The sequence below is a fragment of the Rhineura floridana genome, chromosome 1, assembly GCF_030035675.1.
Source record: "Rhineura floridana isolate rRhiFlo1 chromosome 1, rRhiFlo1.hap2, whole genome shotgun sequence".
Lineage (NCBI taxonomy): Eukaryota > Metazoa > Chordata > Lepidosauria > Squamata > Rhineuridae > Rhineura > Rhineura floridana.
The window spans coordinates 300,921,023-300,935,226 of record NC_084480.1 but is presented as its reverse complement, the minus strand read 5'-3'; the positions used below and the strand labels follow the sequence as shown (position 1 = coordinate 300,935,226).

General features: G+C 42.6%; 1 protein-coding gene across 2 annotated transcripts in view; it reads left to right on the top strand.

The window, feature by feature from the left end:
• The window catches only part of MRPL13 (mitochondrial ribosomal protein L13), a 43,187-nt gene extending 29,558 nt beyond the window's left edge, over positions 1–13,629 (top strand). For both annotated transcript variants that reach the window (XM_061605837.1, XM_061605844.1), the window contains exon 7: positions 13,360–13,629. In XM_061605837.1, the coding sequence (XP_061461821.1) occupies positions 13,360–13,384 (25 nt within the window). In that variant the 3' untranslated portion in view covers positions 13,385–13,629. The remainder of the gene's footprint in view (positions 1–13,359) is intronic.
• Positions 13,630–14,204: the final 575 nt, after the last annotated feature.

The window sequence follows — 14,204 nt, the reverse complement described above, 5'->3', positions numbered from 1 at the left end:
CCATGTCAGTGATGGACCCTTGGACACTCCCAGTCAGGCCAGACCTCTTATCACAGGGTCCAATATGGCATCAGGACCCCAATTGGCTCAACCTAACAGCTTGGCTTTTGAACGGGGACATTTGAGGTGCGCAGGCCTATCTAAAGAGGTTATTGACATTATACTGGCCTCTAGACATCCATCTACCACTCGTATATTTCAGAATACTTGGGTGGCATTCTCCAGGTGGTGTCAGTCCCAGACCTTCCATCCTTCTCAAGCCACAATACAACAGGTGTTGCAATTTCTTCATAAAGGCCTAATGATGGGGCTTAAACCCAACACCTTACGTCGACATGCGTCCACTTTATCGTCCATTCTCTGTTTCATCCACTGATACTCCTGTTGCCTCGCACCCTCTTATCAAACATTTTCTGAGGGGAGCTGCTCTACGTTTGCCAGCTGTATTCCATCACTTTCCTTTGTCAAAGGTTCTGCAGGCTCTACAACGCCCTCCATTTGAACCTCTTAGGACTGTGCCATTATGTCTGTTGTCGTTCAAAGTCTTGTTCCTGATAGCGATCACCTCTGCGAGAAGAGTCTCGGAATTGGGCGCATTGTCTTCCGCCCGCCATCTTTGTGTTTTTCATAAGGACTCTGTTGTACTGCGGACAGATCCCTCCTTCCATCCCAAGGTCAATTCAGCCTTTCATTGCAACCAGGACGTCGTTCTTCCTTCCTTTTGCCCGAATCCCATCCATCCCCTGGAGAAGGCTTGGCATTCGTTAGATGTCCGGAGGGCCCTCAAGACCTACCTGTCTTGAACCCAGGATATAAGACTAACTGAGTCCTTGTTTGTATCCTTTCATCCACGATCTATCTGGAAGAAAGTAGCTAATTCTACCTTATCTCGCTGGTCGCGCGCATGTATTACCTTGGCTTATGAGTCTCTTAAGCTTCCTATTCCTTCTAGTATAACAGCGCATTCTACTAGATCAGCAGCCACTACGACTGCTTTTGCAACCAACGCTCCCCTTGCAGACATTTGCAGAGCAGCTGTTTGGTCTACCCCAGATTCATATATAAGGCATTACAAAATAGACTGTTATGCCTCTGCCGATGCCTCCTTTGGTAGGCAGATGTTGCAACAGGTTCTCAGTGATGATTAGGATGTGGATAGTCCCTCCCTGTTATGGGCTGCTTTGGTACATCCCGCTTGATGGCAGGCTACCTGTGGAAAATGGACCATTGGTCTCACCTGAAGGGTGATTTTCACAGATAGACTGCCATCACGACCCTCCCCGTTGGAGGATATCTAGGGATTTTCCATCTGTTCCTATATATTTTTGTTTACTCCATAAGGTTTAGGTTCTATGTAATGAAGTCAAGACCTTCTGAATCTGTTATATTGAAATGTTAGTATTGTATTATTATGGAATCGCAATTTTGTTATTTCCTTGTCCGTTGGCCTTTTTTCATAAGGTTTTAGAAATTTCTCTCTGGACTCGTCACAAATGAACTGGAGAGTGGGAGGGGCCTGAGGCCCCTAGTCTTGACTTCAGAACATTCTTGCCTGCTTGATGGCAGTCTACCTGTGAAAATCACCCTTCAGGTGAGACCAATGGTCCATTTTCAGTCTTAGTTGTTTTCATCACGAATGCAGATGTGAGAAATACAGGTGAAGTGAAAGCTATTTGACTTCACTATGCTTTTCTTGGAAAGTGTATATATGACAGGCTGAATTTAACTATTTTAACCTGAATGTGAGCTGAACCTGACCAGTACATTTTATATCCAATCTACTAAACCTGAACCCAAATTGATTTGATGAGTCCCCTCAAACCCTCCTTAATCCTTAAGTACTGTACTCCCATGAAAACTGCAGTTAATAACATTCTCAACAAATCTTGCATTAAATTCAAATTGCAATAAGAGATTTAGAATTTTGGATTACAGTAGGACCCCGCTTCTCGGTGTTCCGCTAATACGGTGCCTGCGGGGCGATCAGCTGGAGCAGTGGCTGGAGCTCCCTGTGCTCCAGCTGATCTTCTCTTTCTGCATGATCAGACCCCCATGCTCCAGCTGATCATGCAAGAGGAGGGGAAGATCAGCTACTGTACAGCTTATCTTCTCCGGCACAATCAGTGGGTTAAGTTCCAGACCCCTGTGCTACAGCTGATCCGCTTTTTGGTGGTTTTCACTTTTTGGCGGGGGTCTGGAACCTAACCTGCCATATGAGTGGGGCTGTACTGTACTTGAACTGGTTTGGAGCTTTTGCAGTGGAGAGAACTAATGAGGTCCTCTTGAATGCTAAAGCTGAGCACACTAGGGGGTTGAAGATAACTAAATATTTTTCTGCAAGCTGCCTAAACCCAAATAGACCTTATTTTTCTCCTGCAGAAACATTGTACAGGTAATCAGAGACTTCAAAAGAGGGACTTGCTTTCCCTTGGAACCTTAGATTTTGCCCAGTAGCTAGGTGTCAGAATGCTGTTCTAATATGAAGGCTTTAAAAAACATAAATCTAAAAGGTCAGCAAATCCACAGTTAAACTTTTTGGCTGTTTAAACATAATCCCATGATTTCGTTATTCATGTAATGCACCTCTCTAAGTATTTCACTGCCTTTCTTTCTAACCTTTTTCTCCAGTTAACATTCCAGTCGTAATAATGCCTTTGTTCCTTTCGCTAAAGCGCATGTGCAGTGCCTGCAGAACCATGAGAGGCACATCAAAATAATAAAGTATTTACATTCTGCTGTAATTAATACAGAAGGAATTGAAGCTGAAATATTACGTAGTAAAAATAAGTAATACGTTGATGATTATTTCCCCCCTACCAGTATATTCTTGGGGGCTTTGCTCTTGTAATATGTATAGGGCCTGTTCCAGTGTTCTGTGACTATACAGTAGCGCTGTCACTTTGGCTTTGTCTCCTGTGGGGAGGTGGGACTGGCTGCCTGCCTTCCACAACTCTGCCATATAGGGAGACACTGGACAAAACCTGGCAAGATAAGAAAGCTGCATCTAGCGAGGCTTCATGTGGAGGACCAAAGCCGGGAAATAAAATAATCCAACAACATGCCAAAAGTGAGGTGGCTGTTGATGAAATAGTACACCTGCAAATATGATACGCCTGTGATTGCTTCAAAATTTAAACTGAAGCCATAAAACAAAAGAGGAGGTTAGAAGTGGGAAAACCGTATTTAATTAAACTTGTCAGAAAATAATAACATTGGTTCAGAGTAAAGTAAGATGCAGTTAGGAGCTACAGTGTCTTTAAGACAGAATGCTGGATTCTCTCCATACAGATATATTGTTTGATCTAGCATTGTGGTTTATATTCTTAATCCTTGGGTTTAAGATTGTTTGTAATTCGATGAGTAAATGAAACTTATTCTCTAAATTTATGCTTAGTTTCAGTATAATTAAGAATGGTGTGGTCCACCAAACCATGACTTAGCATTAACATGCGGGCTTCCTGAGAGGAGATGACAGCACTTTATTCCTCCATTCATTCTGCAGCTGCACTGCACTAAGCCATGTCTTAACATATCATCTGAACCAGGGCTTGTGGTTTAGTTCTCCTGGACAAACCATGAGGTATAAAGCAGAGACAAACCTTGCCTGGAGAGAACTAAACCACAAGTCCAGATTCAGGCAATATGCCAAGCCATGGCTTAGTGTAGTAGCAGAACCATCAAGAAGGACCAATGCGGCTATAATCTCCTCTCCCAGAACCTGCATGTTTGTGCTAAGCCATGGTTTGGCTTAGTGTGGTGTATGAACCAGACCACTGACTGATTATATTGACTAGAATAAATAGGTATATAAGCAATAAATTAACACTGAGTTTTTGTCTTCTAAAACAAAGTCTTCATTAATTTGATAGTACACTCAGAGAGAGGGTGGTGTTCAACTAAGCCTTATGCAGAATAGACCCATTGGAATCAATAGACGTCTGTTAGCCATTATTACTTTAAGTCCATTGATTTCAGTGGGTCTTCTATATTTCTTAGTTAAATACTACTCATAGATTTAAATGAGTAACTTCTAAAATAGGCACACTGATATAATACAATATTTAGCTTTTGCTTTTTAAATTATATATAAACAGATAAAATAGAACATTAAAGACTCTGTTGAAAACATATTTTATTAAACAAACCTGAAAGATAAGTAGTGACATCTTATTATAGGGCAGTATTGCTGTCATCAACTAATAATAATCTCTGCATTCCTATGAGTATGGCTTTCTCCTCAGTGGTTTTTAATTTCTCAACTGTAGCTAAAACAAGAATGGTCTAAAAGAGTGGTTCTCAACCTTTATGAGTGTGGGACCCCCTTTGTAAACTCAAAAAAATTCATGACCCCAACTAGTTGTAATTTTAGTCTCTGTTAATTGAAAAAATGGTGTGTGAAAAAATCATATCTCCAAATATCCCTTTCCATTAAAAGCTGCCTGTACACAGGGAGGTGTTGCTTTCTTTTCTTAATGCAAAGATCCAATCAAATTGGTATCTCCCTTCCCCCCACACACACACACAGTCTGAAGATGTACAGTCCTGTCTCCAACACCAGTGGGTTATAGTGTTGGACTGAATCAGGTTCAAATTCCTACCCAGCCATGAAGCCCACTGGCTGACCTTGGACCAAACACAGTCTCTCAGCCTAACCTATCTCACAGAGTCTGTGTTAAGGATAAAATGGAGGGGGGGGGAACATGTGCACCACCTTGAGCAACTTGGAGGAAAGGTGGAATATAAATGCAATAATAATTAAATAAATACATGTCTGTTACAATACCAGGATCCCAGCCTCAGCCACCTGCTGAGCTTTTTTTCTTCTTCTTTTTTAAAAATAATAATCAAGAAGCAGCAATGTGTTGGTGATGGGGATGCTAGATTGTGCACTGCAGACAACAAGGTACACAGAATGAGGAGGGGGGTTAGTGCTTTTAGGCCTTGGGATGATCATCAGAACTGATGACTTGGTTAGAGTGCACTTGCGGAATGAAAGTGGAGCAGAAGACAGATCAGCGCATATACACACAAACACACCTGCCCCTCCTGCAAGGATCTGCAGGAGTGCATACATTCGGGCATGTGGGAGGGGGGAAGCCCCCAACTGTTGCAGCGTCTTAGAGAGAGAGATTGGGGGGAAGAGTGTAGATGGAAGAAAGGAGGGATGCTAACACAGACACAGCCTCAGAAATGGAGGGTAAGCAAGTCCTGCGCTTCCTCACTGCTTCTTGGCTCTGTCTAGGCTATAAGCGAGATCTGGGCAGCCTCACAAATAAGAATTTGTAAAAGAAGGTGGCAGCAAAGCAGGAGCCAAGAAAGGCAGGCAGGCTGGCTGCCAGCAGGGAAGGGGCAAAACAGCCTTTCTTTGCAGCCTTGCTTCTTTTTGCTTCACGAAAAGCCCTCCCCTTTCATTCTGAGCAAGGGCATTGTCAGCAGTGGCAATGCGAGGAGACGGGAGTTGGCGATAGTAATCCCCTCTTCTTCCTGGTAGCTCCACCCTCAGAGTCCTTCAGCATCTGCCACATGTTTTATAGGCAGACACCTTCCTTCGGCGCACCTGTAAGACACTCTGCTGCTTCAGCAAAACCCCTCCCCTCTTGTTTGGAGCAAGGGGAAGGTGCATCTGCAGCGGCAGTGGGGAGCAGACAGCATTCAGGGAGGGAAGAATTTTTTTAAAAAAATAATTCATTTCTTTACTGTTTGCAGCCCCCCCAGATTACTTTGCAGCCTCCCTGGGTGTCACGACCCCCAGGTTGGGAACCACTAGTCTAAAGCAAAGTAATGACCTGATTTGATCTCATGTTCTTGAAGGAAATGGAATGTATTTTTTTGTGTCATCCAGGACTGTCAAGGCTGATGGAACCATAAAGGAGAAATTCAGGAGCAGACTGCAGGGTTATGTGTTCCCTCCCTGGAGTAAATTTCTTCTCTTTCTCTGCTTTCATTGCAACCATGGAGAAGAGATACATTGGTACCAGTGTGAGCTGTGGTTAATGCTAGTCAGGTTTCCTATCTAACCAACATTCTAAATCTGTTTCAAATCCTGGGAAAGGGTTGCAGGAAGAGAGCACATGGTCCAATATCTCCCTACATCTCTTAATCTTCATTGGCTAAGAAGTTGACCCCTTACAACTGCACCAACCCTCAGTACAGAAACCTAACTAGTTCCCTATTTATACTTTGTATGTACAGTATGTATATAAATCTAGGAATGGAGATATCAAAAATGTATTAGATGAAAATAGAAGTTATCAAAGCATCCCTTGTAAAGGCCAAGAATTCTCACCTATAAATCTTATCTGCAACTGACATTCAGTATAGTTGCTCCATTGTAAGAGGAGAAAAGTAGCAAGTTTGTTCTGGAAATAAATTAATCTCTTAGTAGCCCAACTTCATATTATAAATACAGAAATTTGGCGAAAGACAGAAAATTAAATCAGATGACTAGAAGAAGCTTTCATAGAGTGGATGGGTAATTCTCACTGTTGCATATTCTGAAAGGAAACTGTTTTACTAATCAGGAAGATGTGTGTCTCCTGAAAAAGGCTGCTGACTCTGCTATGGGAAATAATGCTCTTCTAGGACAGGAGCGGGGAACCAAATAGCCTCCAGATGTTGTTGGATTCCAGCTCCCATCATGGCTAATGGTCTCTCCCTGATATCACTGTAGTTACTTTCCTATAACAGAATGCTCTTCTGTTCCCGCCTTAGCCCAGATAAATTCAGGCAGATAATCCCTTGATTACAAACTTAAAATCTATTATTTTTAGTCTTTAGTATTGGAAATGCAGAAACCTGCCTTAAACCAAGTCAGACCTATTGGTCCCTCTAGCCCAGTATTGCCAGCACAGCAACTCTCCAGGAATCTTTCCCAGTCCTGCCTGGAAATGTTAGTATTTCAACTTGTGGTCTTCTGCATACAAGGCATGTGCTTTTCCACTGAGCTATTCTCCTTCCTCACAAGAGACCGCTGGGGAAAAGCCTTTATCTCAAACAAAAAAGCCCTTTTTAATACTATATAGACAAATGCTCTGCACAGAACCATAAAATAGGACTACATAGAAGATAAAAAGGTTGTTCATTTAGAAGCATGAAATGCAAATGAAATGGTAACCTTGAGCTTAAATGTTCCATATCCATTCCTACCAGAGCTATTTCAGAAAACCGTAAACCAGCGATGACCCACGTGTCTGATTCCTCAGACCCCTTTTCACCTTAAGAGCAAAAGCTCAAGGATGCATACTGTACATCCTTTGGCTTTCTTTCCTATTGCTTCTCCTCCCACTTCCATTTTGCCTGGTGGATGACAGGCTGTGCCACATACTTTACCAAAACTGGGCAGGTGTCCTACATAGGAAGCCTAGTACTTAACCGCCAAGTTTTCAGACTTCAACAGATTTTCTAATAAAATTGTCTGACCATTAATTTCCATGCAAGATTGGTAGAGAAAGTGCATTACTAAATTTGTTCATAAGGCTGGAATTGTCCTCAGATGCCAACAGTTTTGTGTATTGTAAAGATTGTAAAAGAGGTGCAGTTATTTCTACAAGAAACCCACAAAGTGGCTTATGTATGAAAGTGGTAGTAGCCTTGTGAATGAAACACTTATATAACTCTGCAGAATTTCTGAGTCTGCCTGTCTTGATTCCATGTCTGGAAAAGTTCTCTCAGTCATTGAAGCAAACTGGAGTTCAGACTCATTAGTGCCCTTTTCAGCTTTGCGTTTCTCCCATTACATATATATCTTTGTGTCAGATTATTGGTGTACACCACTTATGAATTAGCTGGAAGGCACTAACCTCAAGACAATGCTGAGAGGTGCTTAAATCTTGTCAGAAAAGTCAGGGTTGACAAGAAGGTGATGAATACCTGCCACTCACTATGTAGATGGGGGTCACTTTTCTCACCAACTAGGAAGGAGGGGGGCCTGCAAGCAAGAAGAAAAATGCCATTTTGATGGCTTCAGAGTTGTCATACCAGATTCGTATTGCTGACTTAGGCAACTTCTACTGACAGTTCTTGGTATTTCTGCATTAGTAGGAGGAAAAGTTTCATAGACTTAAGACACCTGAGAAGGCTATAATATTTATTTATTTATTTATTGTTTGATTTATATCCCACCCTTCCTCCCAGCAGGAGCCCAGGGTGGCAAACAGAAGCACTAAAAACACATCAAAACATCATAAAGACGGACACTAAAATACACCAAAACAACTTTAAAAACATTTTTTTTAAAAAAAGCTTTTAAAACATCTTTTAAAAAGGGTTAAAAACATATTGCTTTTTAAAAAAATATATTAAAAAGCAATTCCAACACAGACGCAGACTGGGATAGGTCTCAACTTAAAAGTCTTGTTGAAAGAGGAAAGTCTTCAAAAGGCACCGAAAAGATAACAGAGATGACGCCTACCTAATATTTAAGGGGAGGGAATTCCACAGGGCAGGTGCCTCCACTAAAGGTCCGTTTCCTATGTTGTGCGGAACAGACCTCCTGATAAGATGGTATCTGCAGGAGGCCCTCACCTGCAGAGCGCAGTGATTGACTGGGTATATAAGGGGTAAAACTGTCTTTCAGGTATTCTGGTCCCGAGCTATATAGGGCTTTGTACACGAAAACTAGAACCTTGAACTTGGCCTGGTAGCAAATGGGCAGCCAGTGCAATTCTTTCAGCAGAGGGGTGACATGTTGGCGATACCCTGCCCCAGTGAGCAGTCTCACCGCTGCATTTTGCACCAGCTGCAGTTTCCGGTCCAGCCTCAAGGGTAGCCCCACATAGAGCGCATTACAGTACAGTAGGGCCCCACTCATACGGCAGGTTACATTCCAGGCCCCCGCCGAAAAGCGAAAACTGCCAGAAAGTGACGCCCTACTGTATTCCAGCCACCACGCTCCAGCTGACAGCGATCAGCTGGAGTGCAGGGAGCACTGGATGACTAATAACCAGTATGTCTCTAACAGACAAAAATTCTCTATACAATCTGATCAAAATTATTGTTGTTGTTATTATTATTATTATTATTATTACTCTTTATTTTTACCCCGCCCTTTTTCCAAAACTGGAACTCAGGGCGGCTTACAAATAAAAACTACACATAGGAAAAAAACATACAAAAATATACAATTAAAATAGAATTAAACTATTTGTAACATTAAAACCATGAAACATACACTTAAGATACTAAGACAATTTAAAACATTAAGAATAGGACCATAGAACAATACAACAGACCTTATGTGGTCCTATCTTAAACATCTAGTCCAAAAGCCTGTCGGAATAAAAAAGTCTTTGCCTGCTGACGGAAGGATAGCAAGGAAGGGGCCGTTCGTGCTTCCCTAGGAAGAGAGTTCCAGAACCTGGGGGCAGTCACCGAGAAGGCCCTATCTCGCGTCCCCACCAATCGCGCTTGCAAAGGTGTTGGGACTGAGAGAAGGGCCTCCTGAGGATCTCAACGCCTGGGCAGGCTCATATGGGGAGATACGGTCTGACAAATAGCTTGGACCTAGGCTGTATAGAGCTTTATAGCACTTTACAGCACTTTGAATTGTGACCGGAAACAAACTGGCAGCCAGTGGAGCTGTCGCAACAAGGGGGTTGTATGGTCCCTGTAACCAGCTCCAGTTAGCACTCTGGCTGCAGCTCTTTGTACCAGTTTAAGTTTCCGAACAGTCTTCAAAGGCAGCCCCACGTAGAGCGTGTTACAGTAATCTAAACGGGATGTAACTAAGGCATGCATCACTGTAGTCAAATCAGGCGTCTCCAGGAACGGGCACAGCTGGCGCACCAGTCTTAGCTGGGCAAAAGCACTCCTGGCCACTGCAGAGACCTGGGCCTCCATGTTCAAAGCTGAGTCCAGGAGCACATCCAAACTGCGAACCTGTGTCTTCAGGGGGAGTGTAACCCCATCCAGCACAGGCTGAATCCCTATTCCCTGATTTGCCTTTCGACTAACCAGGAGCACCTCTGTCTTGTCTGGATTTAATTTCAATTTGTTCGCTCTCATCCAGTCCATCACTGATGCCAGGCACCGGTTCAGGACCAGGACAGCTTCCTTGGTTTTAGGTGGAAAGGAAAAATAGAGTTGGGTGTCATCCGCATACTGATGACACCGAACCCCAAACCCCTGGACAACCTCACCCAGCGGTTTCATGTAGATGTTAAATAACATGGGGGACAAAACTGAGCCCTGAGGGATCCCATATGTCAACGGCCAAGGAGTCGAACAGGAATCCCCCAGCACCACTTTCTGGGTTCGTCCCTCCAGGAAGGAGCCGAGCCACCGCAATACAGTGCCCCCAAGTCCCATCCTGGCAAGGCGGCCCAGAAGGATACCATGGTCGATGATATCGAAAGCCGCTGAGAGGTCCAGTAGAACCAACAGGGACACACTCCCCCTGTCCAGCTCTCTGCGTAGGTCATCCACCAAGGCGACCAAAGCCGTCTCTGTCCCGTAGCTGGGCCTGAAACCAGACTGAAATGGGTCAAGATAATCCGTTTCATCCAAGAATCTCTGGAGCTGGGCAGCCACCACACGCTCTATTACCTTACCCAGAAATGGAATGTTGGAGACTAGCCGATAATTACCCATTATAGAGGGATCCAGGGAGGGCTTTTTCAACAAAGGTCTTACAACTGCCTCTTTTAGGCACATTGGAATTCTGCCTTGTTGTAAAGAGGCATTTACCACTCCCCTCACCCAGTCGGCCAGTCCCCTCTGGCACTCGTAATGAGCCAGGAAGGGCAAGGGTCTAGCAAACATGTGGTGGCTCTCGCCTCTCCAAGGATCTGTGTTGATGTTACCTGGTGCCTGGAGGTGGTAACAGGTTGGATGAGGGCAAATAAACTCAAGCTGAATCCCAAGAAGATGGTGGGTGGTGGTCGTGTCCAAGTATTGGGGATTTGGCCTGTTCTAGATGGTGATGCTCTTTTTCTGAAGGAGCAGGTACGTACTTAGAGAGTGCTCCTGAATCCAGAAATGTTATTCAAGGAATGTTGAGTAGTGCCTATTACCAGCTCTGTCTGCTTATGGTTACACCAACAGGTGTAACTCATTTGTGTAGGGACTCAAGAATAGGGCCTTCTCTGTAATTGCACTGCAGTTATGGAACTTCCTCCTTCTAGAGGCATGGATGGCTACATTTATGAGATTTTGTCTCATGGTAAAGACTTGATTGTTTTTCATGCTTTTGGAGTCCATGCTTAGATTATTTTCAACCTTTAGGGTTTTTTTACCTTGCTGTATTGATTATCATCATTTTATGCTTGATGTTTTAATTCAGTTTTATGAATCATATTGATGTTGTTTTAACTTGTTATATTTAAGCCACTTTGAGGTAATCTATGGCAGAAAGGAACAATAAAGAAGTTCTAAATAAATACATTTATGGGAATTAAAGGTTGGTTCTGGGCCTGAAAAGACTGAAGATTAGATTGGCCGAGATCAGCAAAGGCAGGGCCTATGCATGAACCGTCATGTCCTCTATGGGTCAGAAGCTGACTCCTCTACACCTAGAGAAAACGTGGCTTTCCTTTTTGTTTATTGACTGCAAATTGCCTTTAGTGTAAAAGTTATCTCTTTATTAAACTGCTGGGAGGAAGGGCGGGATATAAATCAAATAATAAATAAATAAATAAACATTTCCTTTTTCAGCCCATACAGTTCCTGTTGTAATAAGGAAAAATAGTATTTGGATCAGTGGTTGCTTCTCCAGTATTTCAAGCTGTTTATACCTGGGTTTTACCCTGAAATGCTGCAAGATAGCCTGAAGATCTTTCTGAGGGAGCCCTAGCCTTAGTGCCCTTGGCCTTGCCTGTTCACAATTCCATATAACAAAATGGTGCAGTAATGTACTATTCAGCACTTGCATTTTATGGCTGTCAGCACATGACTCCACTGGGTGGGCTCAAGCACAGACTCTGTAATGCTGAGCTAACAGCACACAAGAGGGTTCTGGCGCACAGATTGGGAGAAGAGTAAAGAGCTTAATTAAATATCTCCAAGCATCCACATCATTTTCAATCTACGTTGCACTGTTATTAAGACTTTTTAATAACTGCCACATATGAAAAAGAAAACTCATATGGTTATTCTTTAGGGTAAAAGCAGGGTCTGGCCTCCAGATCATTTAAGAACTTGTGTGGTATGCCAGTTGAGTTGATATATGCAGCCTTGTTCCATTTTTATCAATTGAATGATATGGTTGCCAGTTTCTGTAATTCCCATCTGCTCACCAGAACCCCAAGCTCTTCTGGGTCATGGGAACTGGAGGCTTGGCTTCCTCTCTTGTTGCTCTTGTGAAACTAGATGTTCTGAATACTTCCCAGTTTTCATTATCCAAACTATTATACATTTCTTGGTTTGTATGTTCACATTTTCTAATTTTTAACTTGAATGATTCTGGTAATGGTTTATTTATTTACCATTTTTTATTCTACTTTCAAACAATTATTGTCTCCCAAAGTGGCTCCCTTTAATTACAAACTGTGTGTGTATGTGTCAGGTTTTGAATAGCATGGGTAGAGGATTACAAATTTCACTTTGCTAGTTTCCTCTTGATAAGCAAAAATAGTTACTAGAAACTCCATAAATGATCATTTACTATTACAAAGTTACCAACAGCAAAAAAACCCACAATTTTCCTGCTTGTCCTTTGCTACATTTTTTCACATTTTCCGTAGCACAAACTGATGTACTGTTAATTCAGCTGCCAATACATCAGGAGTGGGGAATCTGTGGCCCTCCAAATGTTGTTGGACTTTAGCTCCCATCAGCCCCAGCCCAGTACTCAGGGATGATGATGATAATTTATTAATTAGTCACTTGACACCCAAAGGTCCCCAAGCGACTTACACAATGTTTAAACAAAAAGAAATAAAACACACTATAATACACAACAATAAACAACAAAACAATAGCACTCACACAGCCACAGGAAGATTTGGCAGCATATTAAAACAAAACATCATCTTAATCTATCAAATGCCTGGGAGAAAAGGTATGTCTTTACCTGGCACCGAAAAGATGACAAGGAAGGCACCAGGAGGACCGCTGGGAAGCATATTCCATAGATGGGGAGCAACAACTAAAAAGGCCTTCTCCCTGTCACCACCGTCCTAGCCTCCCTCAGAGGGGGGACCTGGAGAAGGGCCTCAAAGGAAGATCTAAGGGTCCAGGTAGGTTCATATCGGGAGAGTGATATGATGGGAGTCATAGTCCTGTCTGAAGGGCAACAGTTTTCCCACTCCTGTGACACATAGTTGTTATTGTAATAAAAGTTTAGAATATCTTCTCATTCTTGGTTTTATTTGACTAGATGTCCCTGTAAATTTATTAATCACCACTTTTTTTTTTAATTTACAGGTCTAAAGACTTTCGACGAATGTAACAGAAAGAGTGTAAAAGAATGGGAAGAGGACCCTACATATTTTGTCTTTGTGAGGACAAAGGCCTTCTGGCATTTCAGTTTAGTTAATTGCATAAAGCTTTTAATTACCTACTCTAAATTGTGGGGTGGGGGGTTCAGGTGTAGGGCAGTGTGGCTTCATTTATTTATGTTGGTTATCATAAATAAAGTTTTTTCTTCTCGGGGAGAGAAAAAGGATGACAATAAAATACTTTTTCTGAAAATAACAGACATATCTACATCTTTATATAGAGTTCTGGCCTGTAGGTGAACTTATTTTATGGCACACGTTGCTGCATGATATGCAAAACATTTGAGCAAATATGCTGGCTGTTAAGTTGTCATATTCCTGCTGAAGCCTGCAGTTAACCAATCATCTCACACTAACTTTCAGACATCCTGTTCCAGCAAACGCTTTTGCACTTGCATTCCTTACAGGAGTAGGTGCTGTGCAGCACAGAATAAATAGACAGAAACGAATGCAGTTCCCTGCTTGCTTCTGCCGGAAAAGAAAGTGAGAATAAACTTGGATTCAGGATCCCCTGTCACGCCTATACATCCAGTAGATCATCTGTGTATAAGTTAACATTATATAACAGTATAAGTTATCAGTGTATATGTTATTGCAGGAGTGGAGAATCTCTGGCCCTTCAGGTGGTGTTGGTCTACGTCTCCTGTAGTCCTTGGCCGTTAACCATGCTGATAGGAGTTGGGAGTCCAGCAATACCTGGAGGCTCACAACTTCCCCATCCCTGACATATTGGGGTAGCTACCTAGTTGGTTTGTTTTATATGCTGCTTTT